The sequence below is a fragment of the Gasterosteus aculeatus genome, chromosome Y (assembly GCF_964276395.1).
Source record: "Gasterosteus aculeatus chromosome Y, fGasAcu3.hap1.1, whole genome shotgun sequence".
Classification (NCBI taxonomy): Eukaryota; Metazoa; Chordata; class Actinopteri; order Perciformes; family Gasterosteidae; genus Gasterosteus; species Gasterosteus aculeatus.
Window position 1 is genome coordinate 9,317,689 of NC_135709.1, and position 22,015 is coordinate 9,339,703.

The 22,015-nt window shown below is 45.9% G+C and overlaps 2 protein-coding genes across 4 annotated transcripts; one reads left to right on the plus strand and one right to left on the minus strand.

The window, feature by feature from the left end:
* Positions 1-1,102: 1,102 nt before the first annotated feature.
* Positions 1,103-7,145, minus strand: LOC120812516 (acylglycerol kinase, mitochondrial-like; the record flags this gene model as incomplete). Its single annotated transcript, XM_078097521.1, has 14 exons — positions 1,103-1,401; positions 1,513-1,597; positions 1,680-1,750; positions 1,882-1,979; positions 2,090-2,237; positions 2,386-2,443; positions 2,534-2,613; positions 5,817-5,886; positions 6,047-6,141; positions 6,216-6,341; positions 6,439-6,514; positions 6,628-6,707; positions 6,831-6,870; positions 6,970-7,145. Coding segments are annotated over 14 exons (1,338 nt in total), but the record flags the coding sequence as incomplete, so codon positions are not given.
* Positions 7,146-7,473: 328 nt separating this feature from the next.
* Positions 7,474-21,956, plus strand: LOC120812479 (nuclear pore complex protein Nup205-like). 3 transcript variants are annotated; one of them, XM_040168513.2, is made up of 42 exons: positions 7,474-7,723; positions 8,494-8,636; positions 8,762-8,933; positions 9,171-9,315; positions 9,460-9,619; positions 9,771-9,999; positions 10,118-10,282; positions 10,415-10,590; positions 10,691-10,807; positions 10,961-11,098; positions 11,261-11,411; positions 11,543-11,748; positions 11,841-12,023; positions 12,260-12,310; positions 12,516-12,725; positions 12,835-13,072; positions 13,171-13,360; positions 13,528-13,648; positions 14,027-14,108; positions 14,189-14,353; positions 14,446-14,570; positions 14,671-14,785; positions 15,036-15,185; positions 15,400-15,474; positions 15,645-15,802; positions 15,893-15,973; positions 16,120-16,311; positions 16,423-16,624; positions 16,721-16,819; positions 16,915-17,063; positions 17,176-17,367; positions 17,470-17,591; positions 17,829-17,961; positions 18,698-18,824; positions 18,939-19,012; positions 19,105-19,233; positions 19,469-19,595; positions 19,776-19,948; positions 20,065-20,194; positions 20,419-20,547; positions 20,656-20,732; positions 20,833-21,956. In XM_040168513.2, the coding sequence occupies exons 1-42, from the start codon at positions 7,696-7,698 to the stop codon at positions 20,983-20,985; spliced, it is 5,982 nt and encodes a 1,993-aa protein (XP_040024447.2). In that variant the 5' UTR covers positions 7,474-7,695; the 3' UTR covers positions 20,986-21,956. The 3 variants fall into 3 exon arrangements, with proteins under 3 accessions (XP_040024447.2, XP_040024448.2, XP_040024449.2); XM_040168514.2 differs by having other exon boundaries at positions 16,918-17,063; XM_040168515.2 differs by having other exon boundaries at positions 7,484-7,723; positions 10,433-10,590.
* Positions 21,957-22,015: the final 59 nt, after the last annotated feature.

Sequence of the window (22,015 nt, forward strand, 5' to 3'; positions counted from 1 at the left end):
GTACTGCCATTGTAACACAATAAAGCATTGATACAGTTTAAGTGTTATCTGATTATCTGCTTCTTGCATAACGATGTTATTTGTAACATTGCTCCACCTACATCTCCCCTTTCGCCCGATGAGCAGGATCTCAGAAATGTCTTTCTTTCGAAAAACACAAAGCAACTTTTAGGTTGATCGGATCATCGTGCAGTTAATCCTTGTTAAATGTTACAAATACTTGATTTTTGTGTGCATGCTGGTATGAAATCAAAACGTATTTGCATTATTAAAAGTGGAATTCCTCAGTTAATATGTACTTTAATGAGATCTTTAGAATTGGGGCCTTGATGTATAAGCAGAATTTCACGTTGTAATTGTTTACTGGTTCTTTAAAAGTGTGTTCCCTCAATACATAAATATAAACTTCTGCTCCGGCCTTTGAAAACAGATCAATGCCTCCTTTTCCTTTGGAGGGAGCCTTTTGGAGTCACATGACGCTGACATTATTAGGGTCTTTTTTTTTTTTAACCTGGCTGAGACTTTTTGACAGAAAGCCTTCGTTACAAACGATTGAAGAAGGTCATCGTTAAGGGAAGTAAATAGGATCTGAATGAAGCTGGCGCATTATGGGATATGCAGGACTACAGATGAAACTTATAGTATGAAGTCATGGCCATCCCCTAATAGGATTTTCACCCACGAGACACAGCAAACAAAACCAAGAGCCTCTTTTGGGTTTTCCAGAACAAACAAATCAATCTGGATCTGTGATGCAGCCACTCGCATAATCCAGTCTACGTCATCGGTCAGATCGCACCCGGCCTCACCGCGCAGTCTGCCACCTTGATACAAGCAGCACATTGGGGACATCAGGGACTGCAGCATCTCTACATTCTTTTGCAATCATCCATGCATCTGTACCTCAAACCTAATCAATAACATTCATAGTACCAGTACCTCCTCGCAACGAGCTCAAAGTATTTCTGTTCTTTCCTTCTCAGTCCCTCACCACCAGCTGCCCCCCCTCGAACCCTCTGACCAACGGCTGCATTTGAAACCAGGCATTTGCTAAATGCTGACGTACTGAAGACCGGTAGGAAGAAACACCAACAACTTTGTGTTGAATTGGACAGAAACTATTTTAATTGACCAAGTGCAAAGGTTTCAACTGCCGGCGCAGCTGACATCCGCCCGACTTCAGAGACGCGTGGCGTCGGCTTCTTCACCTCTTTTGTTTCTCTCGTCTCGCTGTTCTTGTCCTCTTCCTGGTCCAGTGTCTTTTCATCACTGCGTCAGCGAGAGGAGCTGCTCTCGGCGCTCCGCGCTGATGAAGAAACGTAGTTTCCGTGGCAACAGCCGTACCTCTACAGGCATGGCCTCATACTCCTCGTTGTCGATGTTGTGGAAGCCGGCGGAACCCTGCGGGGTCGCGACGTCGAGTTAAAGGTCATAGAAAAAGCTTCGGCAGGGGAAATTGATACAATGAGCACAATCCTTAAATAGTTGTGATAGTTATAGTTGGTTTCTGACCTCTGGCAGCTGAAGCTGGCAAGCACTGGCTTCCAGTCTTGTGGAGTCTTTGGTGAATACAGTCGGGTCCTCCTCTTTTTGACTTCTGCAATGAACTTTTTTCATTTTTTACAAAAGGTGTTTTGCCTCCGTTTGCAGCAGACTGAGAAAGAAGTGAAGCTACAAACCCGACTGTGATGTACTCGCCCACTGTGAAGTTGTCCGGTTCTGCACAGATCACCAGGGAGTCATTTATGCGCTGCAAGTTTCAATGAATAGAAACAAGTTGTGTTTAACAATCGAAGAGGAAAACCAGGCACTTTAGTGCGATACTGTCATTATTATCAACCGATACAAGGTTTAAAAAAAATGTAATTATTTTGGACTGACCCTCTTCACTGGGTTTTTGTTGTGCGTGTGAATAAACAGCTCTAAAGTCGAAAGATGCTTCTCCTTCCACTGCTCCGGCTCTTCCACTTTTGGACGCTCTGAGGACACACAAATCACCGAAAAATACAAGTCGCTGTCTCCGACTGCTGGGATTTGGTATCGCGGTGTTGTGCTGCGATAGAGGTACAAAAAAAAGAGCCAACAGTACCTTCGCCCGGAGGGTTCCAGCGGTTTTGGAGCCTGCGGATGATGCGGTGCAGCAGGTTGGGCCGGGGGGGCTTCTGAGTGGGCAGGTCAGGGGGCCGCAGGCTGGGAGCCAGGTAGGACACGGAGACCTCGCGGACCAAGGGCCACTCCTGAGAGATTTTTCAACAGCGCGAGATCAAATGACATGTGATGGAATTAAAATAAATCTGCAGCCATATAATTAGGGGTCGTGGTGACAAAGCAACAGGGGAAGACACAAAATGAAATCAAGTGAATCAAGAAAATAAATTGCCTTACCCGTAGTGTACTAAACCAATGTGCTGCACTGGTCTTCAGTGGTCCAAGGTAACAATACCTATGATGAAATATGAAATAGCCATTCTTTTGTGTGTGGAATTGTGTGATAATCGGGTTATAATCAGAGTGACCGATTGTGTATTCTTACTTGCTGATTGTTGAAGCCACATCTCTAAAAGCCCCCATACGAAGTCCCGTCAGAGCAAAGACCGGCTGCTCTTTCTCCCCCTACAGCAGGGATTCCCAGGGGTGCGCGAGCTGCGACCAGGGGGTGCGCGAGATGAAAAATATAATGGCGGTCAGTTTTTTTAAGTGGGATTTTTTCATTGACATATATAAAATGATTCTTCCATACAATAAAAAAGCATGACCTTTGTAATCACTTTTATTTTAAATATGAAAACTATAATATATTATTTTTTGATAGAAACGTTCTACGCATGCTCTTCTTTCATGCACTGCAGCCGCTAGGCAATATGCGCGCCAGCTCGTTTCATTGATCGTGTAAATATGCTTAACTGGCTGAAATCAGGGAAACTGTCAAGTGGGACATCTTATAATAAAGTTATTAGTCACGAAGGAGGAGAGGGACCAAGAGAGAGAGAGGATTTGGAGGCAACAGAGACAGAGAGGATAGAGACAGAAAATGAGCGGGAGTCAGAAGATGCACAGGAGGAAACCGAAGAGCAGGGTAGGAGATGCCAAAAAAGAAGTGATGAGGGCGAACACCAGACGGGGAAAAAAAGAAGAAAATATGATGACAATTATCTGGGTCTGGGCTTCACTTGGATCGGCGATACAGATTGTCCGAAGCCGCAGTGCGTGTTGTGCAGTGAGGTTCTAGCAAACAGCTGTCTGAAGCCATCTTATCTCCGTCGTCACATGCACACGAAACATGGCCATTTAAGTGACAAGCCCCTTACATTTTTTAAAGCGAAATTGGAGGAGTTGCAGAAAAGCCAAAAGAAAATGCAGTTTCATTCATGCGTTGGGTCTACGAAAGACGCACTACGGGCTTCATATTCAACCGCCAAGACAAATTCCTTGTATGTTTGGCATATTTTGGTAAATAAATGTTTCCTGATTCCTGATATCTGCTCAGTTACAGAGTAGGGAGAAAGGGGCTGCCGCACACAATGGCCGAAGACGTGTGTTTGCCAGCGGCCAAAGAAATGGTGGCGTGTATGATTGGAGAGAAAGAGACAAAAAAGTTGGACATGATTCCTGTGTCCAATAACACTGTGTCGCGCCGCATTGATGCCATGTCTGAAGACATCCTGGCTGTACTACTCAGCCGTGTGAAGAAAAGTGAGTTTTACTCTCTGCAAGTAGACGAGTCTACAGATCTTGCAAATCTGGCCAATCTTCTTCTCTATGTCCGTTACCTTTTTGAAGGATCGGTACAAGAAGAGTTTTAGTTCTGTCGGCCCCTTGCTACCCGAATAACAGGACAGGAAATCTTTAATTTAATTGACGTTTTTATGAGGACCAATGGCATCGACTGGGAGCGCTGTGTGGGAATTTGCACAGACGGGGCAAAATCAATGACGGGGAAACACACGGGGCTCATAGCTCATATTAGGAGAGTCTGCCCATCCGTCAGCTGCAGTATTCACAGAGAGGCCCTCGCAGCCAAAAACATGCTGATCTACTTGCAGCGCTGAACGACGCAGTCAAACTGGTGAACTTCATTAAAGCTCGTCCGCTAAATTCACTAATATTCACACTGTTATGTAACGAGATGGGCAGCGAACACAAATCACTGCTGCTGCACACAGAGGTGCGTTGGCTGTCCCGCGGCAAAGTGCTGACAAGGCTCTTTGAACTCCGGCACGAATTGCAGCAGTTTTTTGAGGAGAATCCGTTTCATTTGGCCTCCAGTATGCATGACGAAGATTTTCTGAAAAGGCTCGCCTATCTAGCGGACATCTTCTCAGCTCTGAATGAACTCAATCTAAGTCTGCAGGGAGTCAGTGTAACTGTGTTCAACACACAAGACAGGGTTGAGGCCATGATAAAGAAGCTACGGTTCTGGGCAAGTTGTGTGAGTGGGAACACACACCTGTGTTTCCCTACGCTTCACGAGTTCTTGGGGGAAAATGACGTGCACCTGGGTGAGCATGTAAAAACTCTCATAATTGAACACCTCAACCAACTCGCCGAGCAGCTACGGAAACACTTTCCACCTATGGACACATCTGGCGCTTGGATTCGCAATCCATTTGAAGTTTCCCTGCCCGTCCCACAGCTGTCATTACACGAGCAGGAGCAGCTGATCGAGCTGTCATCTGATGGAGCACTGCAGTCACAGTTCAAACGAAAGCCACTTGTGGATTTTTGGACCGAGTCACTGACATCATACGCAGTCTTGGCAAAGCAAGCCTTGAGAGTTTTGATGCCCTTCGCCACAACTTATCTCTGCGAGGCTGGTTTCTCTGCTATGGCAGCAGTTAAAACTAAACATCGGCAAAGACTGGATGCTGTTGAGAAGGAATTGAGGCTTAAACTGTCTTCCATTGCGCCAAACTTTGAAGAGCTTTGTGCCAAGATGCAAGCCCACCCGTCGCATTAATATGGGTAAGTATTTGATATTATTGCTACACATATAGGCCTGTTGGGAATACTAACACATCCACTCTCTCTCTTTCTCTCTCTTTCTGCAGGCTGAGCGACTTTTGCGCTAGACTTGAAAAGTTCTGGATGGATCCTCTTTTATCGTCTTTTAATTTATTTTATGTTTGACCGCTCTTTGTTACTTAATTATGTTGTGGATCGTGTGTAGGCTAATTTTATTGTCGCACTTGAAAAGTTTCCGTTTTTATTTATTTTATCTATTTCAGAGCCTATTCTTTTTAATGTTGTGAATCGTTTGTAATTCATTGTTGTTATTGTCATGCGTGTTGTGGTTATTTGCGCATGTTTAAACATGAGTCTATATGACGATAAAACAAAGTTTTGTTGCGTTTTTTTTAAAGTGTGAATTGGGGGTGCGCCAACCCGGTTGGGACATGGAAGGGGGTGCGCAGGAAAAAAAGTTTGGGAATCGCTACCCTACAGAACACACACACTCACATTTGAATTCTGCACGAAAGAGTGTTAGCCACCAAACGTTGTGTATCGCATTTCAGTAGTCTAGAGAAAAATAGTCCCCGTAGGTGCATGTAAACAGCATTGGGTCTCCTCGCAAGATCTCGCACCATCTCATTCATTCACATCACTCATGACGACCACCTGAATTGTCCGGTTGCGTACGTGACTCACTCTCAACCAATCGGAACGCTGGATTTCATCTACCCGTATTTTAAAATAAAGGATGAAATCATAGAATTTTCAAGACATTTGTTAGGTTAACCGGAAAACAGAAACGGATGCAAGTAATTATATGAATTCAAGACACACACTATGTTGATAACTTTGAGGCAGTTTCTCACTTTGATTTGCAGCACATCCAGAGGTACGGTTTCCCCCTTTAGAATGGACAGTGTTGCTGATGTAATGTCTCTGGAAGGAGCAAAAAATGGATTTAAGTTACATGCGTGGTACCATGCATACGCCACCATGTCCATATCCACATATCTTTCCAGTACACAGATTACCACGGGTTAGAAGATCATGTGATAGTAAAATGTGGTACTTTCTCATGATATTGAAGGGTACTTACTTGACCTTGTTGTCACTGAGGAGGTGAAGACTTGGAATTAGGGAATTACGAGAGACCAGTCGAATGAATCCAATTGGAGTGTTACAGACTGTGTCCTGTAGTCATTAAACATCCATCAGTGACATCAAAAGAAAGTAGGAATTAAGGCATCTTGCAGAGCGACAGCTACTTGATCTGGTCTTCGCAGCAAACCTGTGACGACTTCTTGCAAGGTGCCGTCCCCTCTGGCCACGACGAGAATGTCTGTATGTTCCATGAGCTCCATCAGTTTATTTGCCTGGCCCTCATAATCCGTCTGTAGAGGGAAAAACATGTAACACATGATCACGGCGTCAAATGTTGGCGCCGCTGCTGGAGCAACTAAAAGCGCTGATGGGTTCAAAGTGAAATACCTTCACTATTGTAATCTCCACACCGGCCAGGTGTAGAAGGGGAACAGCGTTCTTTTCAAACAGTTTGTTGGCTTTCCTGGGGAAGATTGAGAGAGCGTGTGGGAAATATTCAGAGAGAGGTTGTTTCTAAGAAATCCTGACAAATCTGTTAGTGAGTGATATTAAGAGTAAAGAGATGTGTCTTCTTACCCACTGCAAGCTGAAGGGTTCAAGATCACTGTGGCTTTCCTCAGACGCTCCTGAGGTCCTATTTGTTGACGCCCGAATTCCTAACAAACATCATGAAGATAACGATCGTGATGATGATTATTATCGTTATGACTACAGGCCCGTGAAAATGGTTTGGCATTGAACGCTGACAACACAAGGAGCAAGAATAAGAGACGTCTTACCTTTGCAATGAGACACGCTTCTCTCCGCAGAACACTGTCGCTGATAAGATACACGACGCAACATGTGAGCCACGTGAACGGTAACACGGAGATTACATTCATTCTAATCTGAGGGAATCTGATAAACTGGAATACTCACCCGTGTACACCATACAGCCAGTGGCCCCCGTAAGACAGGACGCACACAGCAAATGTGGACTTCTTCCAGTTATTCCGTAGAGTCCGAAACATTTTCACAACACGAGTTTGGCATAGCGTTTGATTAAAATCAAACGCTTTTTGATTAAAATCAAACGCTAAGCCCAACCCCTTGATTTAGACTGCGGTGGTACTTTTACAACAGCATGGAAATGTTACATTCCTGAATGACAAATTGTCATCTCAGCGGTCACGGATACGGAACCGTCAGGTGGAGCATGGAGACGTTGGTATTACGTCAAAACATTACGGTCCAAAACAAGGCGGAACCATTATTGATACATGTTATGTTTAATTTACGAATTTTTATGTAAATACGAGTAGACGTTAATCCAAATGTCATGAAAAATACCATCTGGGACAGAATAAAATTTATTCAACACAATTTCAATTTTATAATAGAGTTAGTCTGCGTCGGTAAACTAAAAGTCCCATCCGGCTAACTGCTTGTCGGTTCCTACCGTAGATATGGTTCCTACGGTCTGAGGACCTCGCCTGAAGGGATTATACATAAATAAGGCAATGTTTTAAATATTGTACCGAAATAGTTACCTAATATTAAGGTATATATATATACAAATGGGGAATTGTCTATACAATTAATTATTCCAAATTTCACACCGGCACAAATCCAGAACCTGCTCCTGTGCGATTTTCCGAGTGTATCATGGCGGCACAGATGGCGGTAAATTCGGGTATGAACTACATTTCTTTCATTAAGTAGCATACTTGTGTTAATTCCTAGCTGTGGTTATCGATGGTTGTTTCACAAGTAAATACCGGCACATTCCCTTTTCAGTGCCAGTTTAGTTGCATGTGACATTTTGACCACATGGGGATGGATCTCTCAATAGCAGACTGCTAAGCTAAATTAGCATAGTAAAATGAGTTCAGCTAATGTCGGACTAACTGTTATTCAGTGGGTGAACGTGTTTAACCTGACTAATATTTACTCTGCCACGCGGTTAACGTTCGCGTTATCGTGTTTCCACGTCATAAATGAGCTCAGTATGACTTCTCTGTTCTCTGTCAAATGGGTCAGCCGACGAGTTTACTCAACGTGCATTGGAAGCTAAACTGAAACTATCTCAACTCGGAACCAGCAAAGATATATTTGCCATCACTTCCTGGCATGCTCACCGTGATTTCCAAAGTTGTTCACGCCCAAACCCCCAGAAAAGCTTGTGTGCAACATTTAAACTAACGTCCAGACTCAATGTAGCTTCACTTGCAGAGAGTCAGTGTATTTTAGAAATCCCAAATCAATACATTTAAACTATAACCGGCTTAATCTACACCATCAAGCATACGTTTAGTCATGCACACCTTTGTTTCTTCGACATTAATTCAACAGAATTTGACGTTTGCTGAGTAAAACCAACCAATGGCAATATTGTTCTAGGAAACCGACACAATAGAGAGTCTGTTTGCACGTTTACTGACAAAATCTCATTCATCCGGCCAGGAGCCAGTCTGTGGGGGCCGCTGAAGGAGTTGTGGGAGACCGTGGACGGGGCGGTGTTGAGGAGACTGCCTGAGAGTGTCCACCTCCTCGACTTGCAGCTGAAGAAACACAAACCAAATTTTCTCTCCCTCTATAAAAACCCGGTGAGATACCGTCCAGGCGCAAATAATTTGTAACGACTTTCTTGGTGCAGACAGATTGATGTTGAATTACAGTGTGTCTTGAGGCTTCTTATATTAATAGGATCTGGTCTTCTGTTCATTTTCAGCCAAAGAGTGCTGAGCAGAGAGAGAAGGTGCGTAAAGCGAGCACAGAGGGCATCGCCATCCAAGGTCAGCAGGGGTCACGGCTTCTTCCGGAGCAGTTACTCTCAGAAGCCTTCATCCTCAGCGATTTGTTTGATATTGGAGAGTTGGCGGCTTTGGAGCTTCTTTTGGCAGGTAGAGTGGACATAAGAAAAATGCACGACTTTGAAAAAAGGTTGTAAAGGAAGTTATCGGGTAAATTTGGTGCGCTTGTTTTATGTAGAATTTCAAATACATCAATCCTAATTGTTTTAAAAGGTCTATTTTGTCTTGATCAAATTCATGATTTGGAGACAATCCCTTGCATTACTTTCAGTAGTAGACATTGAAGTTTCACACTATTGATTCTCTAAATATATTCATTGTGTCCAGGTGAGCAACAGCAGCCCCATTTCCCAGGTCTAACACGAGGTCTGGTCGCGGTGCTGCTCTACTGGGATGGAAAACTTTGCGTGGCCAACGCCTTGCGCACACTCATACAATCACGGCATGGCAAGACTTTCACCCTGGACCTGAGGTAAGAATCCTTTCTACAACCAGCACTGATGTGCAAAGAAGCGTGTATTTGAGGCTCCAGCAAATTACCCCGTTATTGTCATGTTTTTTTCCCTGTCAACACCCACGTTGCTTTTTATTGACCTGTGCTTTCGTTTTTTCTCAGTGGAGAGCTGGTGGCGTTGACGACGCGTTTCACAGATGAACTCATGATCCAGGGTCTCACCAAACGCATCCTAACCTTGGTGTCCGAGATAAATGTGACGCATGAGTTTGAACGACTGCAGAAGGAGCGCGGTTTGGGCAATGAGAAGCACAGGAAAGAGGTGGGGGCAAACCTTTTTGTGTTGATTTGAAAGATCATTATGCCTGAAATAGGTTCTCCCTTACCTGAATAGTGTAAAGCCAGGAGGTTTTGTTGTCACTGAAGAAGGAAATGGTACGTGGACCAGAATTGACTCATTCTCTTTTCCCAAGGTCTCTGATCTCATTAAAGAATCCCGGCAGGCCCTGGCAGACAGCCTGTTTTCATGGACCTGCCAATCGCCTTTGTCGAAAGATGACACCTTGGCTCTCATCGGCCACCTGGAGACAGTGACCGCTCAAGCTGACGGCTCCTTGGACAGTGTGAGCCTGGCTCTGGTCATGGGGCTTCTCTACTGCTTGGATGTCCGTTTTGTAGAACAGGGAACCGAAGACAGAGAAGGTAGGAGCATGTTAAGTACATATTATGTGTATAATTTAACATCGTACTTGTTGCTATGAATACGATTGCTGTTTTCTTCTGCAGCTTGTGAAAGATTCTCTCTTTTTGGTCCTCCTAGATCTGATCCAGACACTGCCGCTGCTGACCGACAGGCAATACGTGGCGGCCGTACACAGCCGTCTGATGGATGGCCAGCCGTGGAAGCTTCCGGGTCTGCAGGCTGTGTGTCGTCTGGCCTGGGCTCTGTCTCTCAGGGTTCTTTCTCAGCTTCCACAGGGATGCGGTAAGGTCCTTTTTTCTTGGACTTTCATTAAATATGTCTTTCAGCTGTAGAATGAATGGATCTTTTTGAATGAGGTCTCAAAGATAGTGGCCATTTTTAAAGGAGTAATTAAAAAAAAAATCTTTGATGCAGCCCTGGTTGAGTTCACAGAGGCAGACGAGGCTGTGGCTGACCAGGCTCTACTGGGAGATGTCTTCCTGTTTATGAAGGAGGGCATTCTAGGGTGTGAGAGTTTGGCCCAGGAAGAGTTTTACATCCGCCGCCTCCATTCACTCATCACAGACTTCCTGGCACTCATGCCAATGAAGGTGAGGGATGCTGCAGATGTCTACTGTGTGTTATCAGGTTGTAGTTTTTCATTCATATTCATTCAATTGTTGAACGGACATATTTTTGATGAACTTGTAGGTAAAACAGCTTCGTAACCGTGCGGATGAGGATGCCCGGCTGGTGCACATGTCCTTACAGATGGACAGTGAGCTTCCGTCATCGTTACGCAAGGACTTAGACCACCTCATGGTCCTCGTGAGTGTTTTTTCTCACACACACAGACCTCATCTATGATGCGTCTAACCGATAATGCTCTTCTAAATGTTACTGAGCAGTCAGAACAAGGGGAATTTTGTGTAAGAAAAATGGCATTTTTAACGGTGTTGGTTCCTGCTTTTTCTTTTCCAGATAGGAGAGTTTTACAGTAAGGACTCATTCGGGCTGGAGTTGGGTCTGGAGTTCTGGTGTCACACAGAGTCTCTACAACACACCTCCCTGCATGGATCTTACTTGGGAATGGCGCCGCAAAGGCCTCCACATAAACAGGTAGGAGCTGTGTTTTCTGGAACCTTGTTTCAAATCAATTTCTCCTCACACTAAGAATTGTAGCAGGTAAAAAGGTGGGGAAATGTTCAGAGACTTCTGCAATGCATGATTGGTACATTGGCTTTTTGTTAAAGGTTTCTCTTTTCTTGTGTGTTATTGTAGGTGGTTCTGTCCAAGTTTGTGCGTCAGATGGGAGATCTCCTGCCCTCCACGCTCTATGTCTCCTACCTACGTATGCTGAAGGGGCTTTCCAATGGCCCTCAGTGTGCCCACTACGCCTTCAGTCTGCTTAAAACTAACGGAGCCACACGCAGTAAGAGCAAATTAATGTTTTTAGGAAAAAACGTTGTAAATTTGTCATTTGCGATTGAATAAGAATGATCATAACTTATAGCGCACATGTAGGTGTATGTATATGTATGCCAACTAAGCTCATGTTGGCAGGTGACAACATCCAGGGGATTTCGGGCAGCCCGGTGTCTTGGGAACGTTTCTTTCACTCCCTCATGCTCTACCACGAGAACCTGTGGCGAGACTTCCCAAATCCAGACGCATCACAGTACCGCCACCCGTCACCGAGGGGCATCACCCAAAGGGAGCTGGAAGGACTCACTTCATTTTTGCAGTTGCTCACCACCATCATCACATGGGTAACAAAACGAGATTCTGTTTGCTGAGATCTCTCTTATCCAAATTTTATTGGGGTGTGTTTTTTTATGATGTTTTTTTTGTTTTGGTCTAGAGTGAAAATGCTCGACTGGCGTTGTGCGAGCATCCCCAGTGGACCCCGGTTGTAGTGATGTTGGGTCTGCTGCAGTGCAGCGTTCCTCCCGTCCTGAAGGCCGAGCTCCTGCACTGCCTGGCAGCCTTTGGGAAGTCACCCGAGGTCGCTGCCTCACTCTGGCAGTCACTGGAGTACACTCAGGTTAGCCTTTACTTTACCAATAAAACCGTTTGGCTGAGAATTTTATAAGGAGGAAAAGTCTGCCACGTATAAACTATATTAAATTTAGTCTTCACTCTGTCAAGTAGTGAATGTATTCCGATCTGGGTGTATTCTTTATCAAACAGACTGTATTCTCATAATGTTGAGAATGAGTTTTTTCTTTTCAAAGTTTACTCTCATTTTAAGTTTGATAACTTCATGTTTTTTTACTACAGATCCTTCAGACAGTGCGAGCCCCAGGACAGAGGCAGGCTGCGGGAATTGAGGTGAGAATTATTTCTGTCTCTTATTCGAACAATAGTTCAATATTTTCAAAGATTCAAATGTGTTGTTATGCTAAATAATGCTGCGGAATCTAGCGAAGTTGTATGAAAAAAAACACTTCCTGTTTAATAATTGCATAATCTGTAAAGTACATGCACATTTGGATGACAAACTTACTGACTTCTTCGTTTGGTTCTCGGCTTTCAGGTGGAGCTGAATGAGATCGAGTCAAGTTCTGAAGAGTATCCCCTGACACGAGGCTTCTGTCACCTGATCAGCACATTGGTGGAGAGCAGCCTGCCTGTCAACCTAGGGGCGGGGCGACGCGTGCCAGGCTTTCAGCCCTACCTGAGCTTCTTGCGTGACTCTGTGTTCCTTCCCTTCCCCACAAGAGCATATCGGCGTCCAGCTGAGAAGGTAAAGTGCTGTCTAGTGCTCCCTGGTGTCCCATAAGGTGGATAAATAAAGCTGCATGCAAATATGCATGTAGGCCCCTTTTTAACCTCACATGCATCTGTTGGCTCAGTGGGAGGTTGTCGATGGAGTCCTGGAGGTGTTCCACAAGCTGCTGCGGGAGTACAAGCCCCAGCCATCAGACTTTGTCCAGGAGCTGGTCGAGCTGCAGGGTGAGCAGGTCGCGGCCCACAAGCCGCCGGGCCACAGCATCATGTTCCACCTGCTCAACGACTCACCCATGCTGGCACTCTGCCTCAGCCTGCTGGAGGAGGGTGTGCGCCAGCTGGACACCTACGGCCCCTTCCCTGGTGAGAGATCATCCGCAGCTGCTGTCGGGGAAAAGTGAGATTGTTTCTACATGTGTTTATGTTCTGACAACATGCTCCGTCACTCCTCCTCTTTACAGGTAAGAAGCACCTGGAGTCGGCGGTGCTCCGCTGCCTGTGCCTGCTGGACTTGGCTCTGCAGAAGGAGGTGGTGTTCATGGACCTCCTCAGGGAGAGCCAGGCCTCCATGCTGGTTTCCCCCTTGGAGCAGCTCCTCCAGGGGGTCAGTCCTCAAACTCTGAGGGCGGATCACATTGTCAATATTGCAAGGTAAGAGCGTCCAGGTTTCAATACATTTTTATTTTGTTGAGTCTGCTCATAAGTTTTATTTGTGTATATATGAATATGTTTAAGAAAAATGCCTAAAATTACCCTTTAAAATGCTAATTTGTCTAGGCTAACTGTAACTTAACGGCAGCTTATGTTTGTCCTTGCAGGTATCTGTACCACAGCAGCTCCAATCCAGAGGCTGCTTTCCAGAGTGCAAAGATCCTGCGTCGTATCGCCAACTACCCAAACATCCAGACCAGGCTGGTGGGAGATTTCACACACGACCAGGTACATTTATTCCCACAACAATTTACGATATTTCACAAATAATAAGCGTCAAGCAAATGAACAAAACCAGAATGTTTTAGTATCAAGTATCAAAATATCAAGTAACTTGATATCTTTGTGTTTACGTATTTAATTGGATAAAATTAAATCCTGGAGGGCCAATCTTTTTATACCATTCGATGTTAATTACATTTATCCAAAATGTATCAAGCGAAGTATAAACACTGCAGTATTCTGTTAAATGTATTTGCATGCTACATGTATATCAGTATACTAATATTTTATGCTATAGGAAAGCTAGTGATCTTCATTGTTGCCATGAAGGAAACGTGTTGCGTTTTGAAGTTGAGAACTTTCATTTTGTCTTTGTCTTTCTAGTCGGTGAGTGAGAAGCTCATGGCAGGCTTTGTGGAGTGTCTGGACAGTGAAGAGGCAGAGGAGGGAACAGAGAACGGCGATGGTGAGAGACAAGTCTTTTTAATAAAATAAACCCCTTGTCAAAACCGCCACAATCTAACTCACCTACTTCATTACCTCCAGACTCTGACTCACAAAACAAGGTTGCAAGAATCCGACATGAAACTCAGATCCACATGCTCAACCTGCTCATCACCTCCTTGGACCTGAAGACGCCAAACCTGGCCTTGTATCTTCTGGGCTATGAAGTGAAGAAGCCGGTCTCCTCCACCAACCTCCAGGACCCAGGTGAGAGCCCGGGCCCTGTCGGTCGCCCTGGGATTTTCTAAATGTTTCTATGTTCCTCCTTCAGTTGACGGTGTGTTTTTTTTGTGTTACAGGTGTGTTGGGATGCCCCCGCAGCTGCCTGCACGCCATCCTGAGTCTGCTGCAGAGAGGCACGGAGAAGAGATCGGGACCTGTACTCACACAGCAAGCACCACACCTGGCTGAGCTCTGCTACCAAGTACTTTACTCTCTAATACTCCCCTCCTTTACCTAGTAGGTTAAAGTGTATGTGGAATTTGTGTGGGCTAATTTATTTTCCCTTCATCTCCTTCTCTCAGGTGATCTACCAGCTCTGCGCCTGTCCCGACACATCAGGACCTACCATGCGCTATTTGAGGACGAGCCAGGACTTCCTGTTCTCTCACTTGCAGCACCTGCCCTTCATCCTGCCCAGTAAGTTCAGTTTCCCGGCTTATCTCCCCCGTCCCAAAAATATAGAATAAAGCCAAGGGTTGTGATTGGATGCTCTCAAGCTGCAAATTAGTTGTTTTGTCTTCATGCTGAAAGCGAATCCAGCGTAGCTTTTGTGCAGTATGTCACTCAAAATGTGAACGTGTGTGTTTATGAAAACACAGTGATAGTAATTTTTTTTAGATTATGTTTTCTTTTCATTGATTTGGATTCTACCTCCTACTTTCCTCAGGTAATCAGATCGCTGCCCTCTCCCAGATGTCGTGGCTGATGAAGACAGCTGCCATTGAGCTGCGAGTGACCTCACTGAACCGCCAGCGGTCACACACACAACGCCTAGTCAGCCTCCTGTTGGATGATCAGCCGCACACTCAACATACAGGTGTGTTGTCTAATCCTCGTGAAGCACCTATTTAAATGTTGTGATTCCTTTCCAAACAAACAAAGTCATTCTGGCCCTTAATTTTTATGGTCTAAACTAGTTTTAAATTGCATACGGAAAGTCCTGAATGCACAACCTTCCGTCCACTTGAAGTCCCGATCATATGACGGCTCGTCAATGTGTGATCCTCAAACCTCATCATTTTTCTTTTCAGCTGACGGGGAATCTGGAATGGAAGAAGAAACCCGATCAGTCAGTGGCTTCCTGCATTTTGACACAGTTTCTAAAGGTTTGTGCGATGCACACAAGTACACGTTTAAATATTTATATAAATCCAGTCATTAACATTAAATTACTCTTCACACACAAAGGGGATTTATTCTAGCATCCATTCAAGCCGCTTGTTCTTTTGGAATCAAACCAGATGGGTGCTAACTTTTCCTTGTTTGATGCCATCAGTGCGCAGGAAGTTGCTCAGTGTGCTGGACGCCATTGATTTCAGCCAGGACATGCCTGAGCTGCTGCAGCTGGACTTTTTTGAGCGCACTCAGATAGAGCAGGTCATCTCCAACTGTGAGCACATCAATGAGCAAGGACACACTGTGTGCAACGTGAAGGTGGGTTTCCAGGTTGAGACCATCAACTTCCCGTTTTGTGTTGTTGATTTCCCGCTGATGGGTCGTATTTTGTTTTTTCATTTCTCACAGTTGCTACACAGAGTGCTGGTAGCTGAGGTGAATGCACTGCAGGGAATAGCAGCTATTGGCCAGAGGCCCCTGTTGATGGAGGTCAGTTAACCGGAACAAACACAAGTTCATTTTGTGTGTGTAATTTAGCAGCAGGGATCAAGAGCGCTCCAGAGATTCTTCCTAGCAGTCTTCTCTCTTTTTAGCGGTGAATTCACTCATATTTGACCCGCTGTGTATCCGTCTAGGAGGTGAACTCCATCCTGCAGCAGGTGGTGGAGCGCAATCGTGTCCGTCAGAGTTTAAGTGCAAAGCGTCATGCACTGCGGTCCTGGAGGAGCCTGGTGGAGACGCTGCTGACCGCCTGCCCCGCTGATCTCATACCTACCGATGACAGGCAGCTCATCATCAGAGACCTGCTGCTAGACCTGCATGAAAAGGTCGGTGAGGATGTTTTGCACACAGAGGGGGCAATTAGTGCAGAAATCCAATTTAAAAAATAAGCATGGCAACTGTTATACCAACTAAATGTAAATGCTGTCCTTTCCCAGGTGTTGTCTGAGGAGGCAGTAGGAGAACTGATGCCCATTGTTGCTGGGGCGGTCTTCACTCTGACAGCCCACCTCAGCCAATCAGTCCTGTCCGAGCAGCAGCAGGGGGCGGGATTAGAAGCATCCTCTGGCTTTGCCTCCATCGCCAACTCGGCCCTGCACCTGATTCTCCGCAAGCTGCTGGACTTCATCCTTAGCACCGGTTAGTGATGCCGTAAACCCACATTTATCAAGGTGGATATGTTGCTCTGATAAACCTGGGTGGCGTTAGATTTTATATTATCCGTGGCACTTTCAGGAGGTGGATACCAGCGTCTGCGTGCTCACTTGTATGGCTCCCTGCTGTACTACCTTCAAATCGCCCAGAAGCCGGAAGAACCAGACACTCTGCAGACAGGTACAACACGGATGTCTGAATTCTGTAGGGCCAGTTTTCTTTTTAACAGATAACTCTTCAGAGAACTGAGAAAATCTTCCTCTCCATCCCTCCAGCAGGGAAAGCAATGTGGGAGCGTCTCACAGCCCCCAAAGACGGTTTCTCCAAACTGCAAAGAGAGAACCTCGCCATCATTGAGAGCTACGGAAAGGCGCTCATGGAGGTTGTGTGTCGGGACGCCTGCGACGGCCATGAAATCAGCCGGGTAAGAACCAACGTTATGGAATTAAGTATTCACGAGAAAAAATTAGTCTGAAGACCTGAGAGTAGGGCCTTCCTGTATTGGTTTCACACTCTGCGCTTGCTTCGACGGTCAGATGTTAGCTCTGGCGGTGCTCGACCAGATCCTCTCCATCGACCGCCAGAACCAGTGGCTGGTTTACGTCTGCAACAGTGGCTACCTGCGGTCGCTGGTGGAGAGCCTGAGGCAGGACGACTCCGCACTGCAGAGCCTTCTCGCACCTCAGCCGCCACTCCTCAAACCACTCTACATTTATGAGAGCAAGATGGTGAGCGCAAAACAAACAACCCAAAAGTAGACCGGTAACTTCGGTCCAAAGCCTCTGTAAGTGCAGGATTTTAAAGGCCGTACCTCTGCTGTGTGTTCTTAGGCTCTGCTGACTCGTGTGGCTAAGACGGGTCAGGGAGCGGTGGAGCTGCTGCGCTGTGGGCTGGTGGCCCAGCTGATAGAGTGCCAGGTGTTTGACATGATACCTGACAGCGATGCACACAGGTATGGAAGTGAAGAGTGAGGGAAAGTGTGTTTTCATTACTGGGGAAAAAATGTAGCAATCAAGGGTTTATTATTATGTTTTGGGTTTGTAATTCCTGACTAAAGCAACACAAAGCGGGCCAGTTATTATAGTGAGTGAGTGATCTTCCTCAAAAGAATTGTTCAGATGACGTCTATTCTTACGATGTCTCTTGTTAGCACCACCTTGATCTGTGTGTGTTTGCTGGTGGTCCACAGGATGATGAGGGACCCCTCGGGCTTCATCCCCAGCCCCATGGACCGCTACAGACAGATTCTCCTCCCCACCCTGAGGCTCTTTCAAGTGATCTTGACCTCTACAACAATGAACCACCAGCAGGGGGCGGCACAGGTAAACACAAGACTATCACTAAAGCCTAGTTTTCAGAGCGACGCAAGGAAACACAGACGCAAGTGCCTTTTCACACCTCCTTGCGTGTGTCAACCCATTTTTCTAGGCTTGCGTCGAAAGGGACACAAGCCTCTCGCAGCCTGCAAGGCTGCGATTGGTCCGCTAACTACGTCCTTTCCGGAGTCTCACATTTCCGTTTTCATAGCCCGATACCGCCATTATTAAAACGAAGAATGTTTACGAGAGAACGGATCAGATTGAAGAGCTTTTGTCGGAAGAAATGCGTAAATATGACCGCTTATACAAGCCGTCATTGGTGGGTTGTAGAAGCGGGTTTGATTTACGGAGGGGGATCGCCACAAACGCCGGTTTGTCGGTCGAGAGGTGCACAAAGTTGTGGAGGAAAATATGGGACAAATGTGTCCTTGATGAAAAGCAGCAGTGGCGATGCACGGGGCAATAAAGTCTATGATAAATAACTAACCAAACTAACCAACAACTTCCACACACAAAGACGTGACTCTCTAGGTCGTCTTCAACAGAAACACGTTACTCCGCCTGTTGTTCTGGCGGTGAATTGCTCTGCAACACACGCAAACCTTTTAGAACCATGAATTGAAACAAGTGCGTCGATACAACTGCGCAGAAGCATGCGCCAGCCTTAACGATGTTCATTACATCAAACGTGAACGTTACGTTAACTTTGTCATTTCTGTCTGTGTGTTTTTGAGTCTAGGTTCTCCAGTGGCTGATCATGCACGCCGACACCATCCAGTCGCTGTTGCGCTGTCAGGAGCTCAGTATGGGAGCTTTGCAGGAACTCTCGTTGCTCACTGGCATCATCAGTAAGACTGCTTTGCCAGGTACAATACTGCAGCCCCTCTTCCCTGCTCATTTACTTTGCTATCTATCTGCATTGTGCAGACCACAGGTTCACGTTCAGAATGGTGGTGTTCATGTGCGGCTTTGTCTCTCAGGTGCCCTTGAGACCGGCGGGGAGGTCAACAGTGCTGTTCTTATGGAGTTCCAGGGACACATCAACAGATTCCAGGTGAGCCCAGCTTCCCCTCTCTGCCCTTTGTCTTACTAATGCATTTTATTAATGCATTGCACGGTTGATAATGAGTCTGTTTATTCTTTCAGCGTCTCTGTCTGACGCTGCTCGGCCGCCTGGTGGGAAGCGAGCGGGAGAGGTTGCTGAAGAAGGCTGAGATCGCTGCACCTGGAGACTCGGCAGAAAGACGAGTGGAGATGGAGGTTGCCATGCAACAGGTCGGTCATGAAGTCTTCTATAAATGAAATAGTGAGAGCTTTATGGTAAGGGGGGGGGGGTGAGTCGTCTCCTCCTAGTTGGATTATACCAAGTACACCTTTTGCATGTTCCAACAGTAAAATGGACCCTAAAAATGCCACTGAGCTAACGTGTGTTGAGTCACGTATGCGCTGCCATGATGTTCCTCAGGACTGCGTGGTCTGACCTGAGCGGTGCTGTCCTCTGTGTCCTTAGGTGTGTGCTAACATCATCGAGTACTGCCAAACTCTGCTGCATCAGAGCTCCGACCAGGCCCAGTTCAGCATCTGCCTCTTCAGCCCGTCGGGCAGCGAGCCAGCTGGCAGGGACGGAGGTCGCGCAGGTCGGTGACGCTGCCAATACCAAGGACAATGCTCGTCTGTTTAAGAATTGTTCCTTAAACAAAACATAACCTGTTAATAATCAATTTCCGAGCTGATAAGTAACATTTCCTTTTTAGCTTTTTACCACAAATTGGCATTTCAAGTATGAGACTGAACCACGGCTCTGCTTTTCTTTTAAGATCTGTCCTCCACTCTGCCGTCAATGGCTTACTCCCGGGCCCCCAGCCTGGGTCTGGTCCTGTACCTGCTGAAGAACAGCACTGCAGATTTCTTCCGGTTCCACCAGAGTCACAGACAAAGCCTGGGCAAGCTGCAGACCCTGGATCAGCTGCCTCCTGAGGAGCTCAAGGAGGTAATGACGGACCGATACACTCGCCACACCGCTGTACATTATAGGTACATTTTTGAAGTGGAGGCAAAAAAAAGCCTGCATTTTCCAGAGTTGTAACCACAGGCGTCTTTCTGTAGTTGTGCCAAGGCCTGGTGTTGGGCCCAGGAGGGGTGGAGAAAATCTCATCCGTCCAGAGGAGCTTACTGGCCAAGAGACGACTGGTCCAGCTGATCAACAACCGAGCCAAGCTGCTATCCCTGTGCTCCTGTATCCTTTGGCCTTTGAAGGCACAGCGTTAGTCACAGGACTCGCCTATCGTCCATCAGTATTCAGTTCCATTTATTTTGCCTCAGAGGGCTTTACAGTCTGTAGACATGCAACATCATCTGTCCCAGAACCATCACATTGACATAAGAGGAAACTCCAAAAAAACGGGGATGAAAATCTTTTCAACTTTATTTTTTTTTAACCTTAACCTGCCTCTGCCTCAGACGTCATAGAGACCTGTTTGTTTGTGTTGTGGCGCCACCTGGAGTACTACCTGTTGCACTGCACTCCCACCGACCCCAAAGACTCCCTGATGCCCGGAGCCAGTTTGTATAGGTCTCGCCTCACAGACGGTGAGAAAAAAATGCCACAGACGTGTGCACATGTAAAGCGGCCGTCACACAATGAGCAGAAAGCTCTCACGCAAAGCTTCGTGCACTTCATTCATTTTTCTTTTTCAGACTCGTTTGGCGGCTTGCAGGCAAGTGGAGGTCGGGGCATCAGTTTATCCAGAGTCAGCCGACAGGACTTGGACCTGGTAAGCGATTTGCCCGCTGAGCATCTACAACGCCTGCAAACATTGTGTGTGTATTTAATGTGTTCCTGATTCCGCTCATCCGCTCTGTGTGTGACTGCAGCTGAAGAGCGACATGGCGGCGGGTTTCGGAGAGGCTCTGCAGAGGAAGCTGCTGGAGGTGGAGGGCCTGTACAGCCAGGTGCGATCCCGCTACACCTTCATCCAAGCCCTGGTGCGCAGGATCCGCGGCCTGCTCCGACAGCCCAAAAGCTGAGACGCACAACACAAAGACTGTCCAAAAATCTCTGTTTCATATCGACTCGACTGTTGCCAAGCAACACCAGAAAACTATTGATTCAAACATCGTCAGGTGGTTTTTGCTGAGATCATCACTCCTTTTCACTGACCTGTTGCAGCTCCTCTTGACTATTGTGAGATTCAAACGCCATCTCAGCACAAGGGGTGTTTTCGGTGACTTATCCTAATTTTGTTTAACTAGCGCAATGTGCTTTTTACTCAAGATAATGTGGTTTTCTTTTTTTTTTGGGAAAATAATTTTTTTCTAAATCTGTTAAAGACATGTGATTATCTGTCGCTATGCACTGAGGTGAGGATAGTTTATACTGCGATTTAAACGGTTCTTCCTGATTGACACCATTTTGTAAGAGCTTACTCGTCTTGGAGAATCAACAACTTTCACTTTTGTGCACGTCTGCCTCTGACTTGTTATGACTCATTGCGAGAAGCGAAAGAAGGAACCAAAACAAGACCTTTCTCTTTGAAAGAAACATCACTAGTGTGGGACCAGAGGTTGCACTTGTATTAATGCTTGTCTTATCAAATACAACACAAACACACAATACCCACATAGCATATTTAATCTTGTTTTTATTTTAAGGCGCACTTTTTATAAGATTGTAAAGTGCGTTGATCCTCAAATGTCAGAGGGGATGAGGACAAATATCTGGATATACATTCAGAGAACTTTTTGTGCTCTTATTATTTGAAGAGTTAGAAAGGGGAACAAATGAAGAGGGGAAGGACTCCGGTGAGCACAGGGGGAACTCCGTGTGAATGAACACGGCCCGTCTACTAGAGCGAGTCGATGGGTTAGTGGAGAAACTGCGCTCAGAAAAAGTCAGATCAACCTACTTTGTTTCCTCAATGGAAGAAATGTACTTCTCAATAGACCACGTTCATCATACTCTATAAATTACTTTAAATAAAATTACATCATTAAAAACATTTACATTTCTTAGGCCAGCTTTCTTGATCCGTGATTGTTCTGCGTTGGCTTTTTATGG

Bases quoted from the DNA above. Each gene is read 5' to 3' on its own strand.
- LOC120812479 (XM_040168513.2), top strand. From the start codon at position 7,696: ATGGCGGCACAGATGGCGGTAAATTCGG. The intron at 12,311-12,515 runs GTGAGAATTATT...CTCGGCTTTCAG, and splicing joins GGCAGGCTGCGGGAATTGAG to GTGGAGCTGAATGAGATCGA. The intron at 16,312-16,422 runs GTCGGTGAGGAT...GTCCTTTCCCAG, and splicing joins TGCTAGACCTGCATGAAAAG to GTGTTGTCTGAGGAGGCAGT.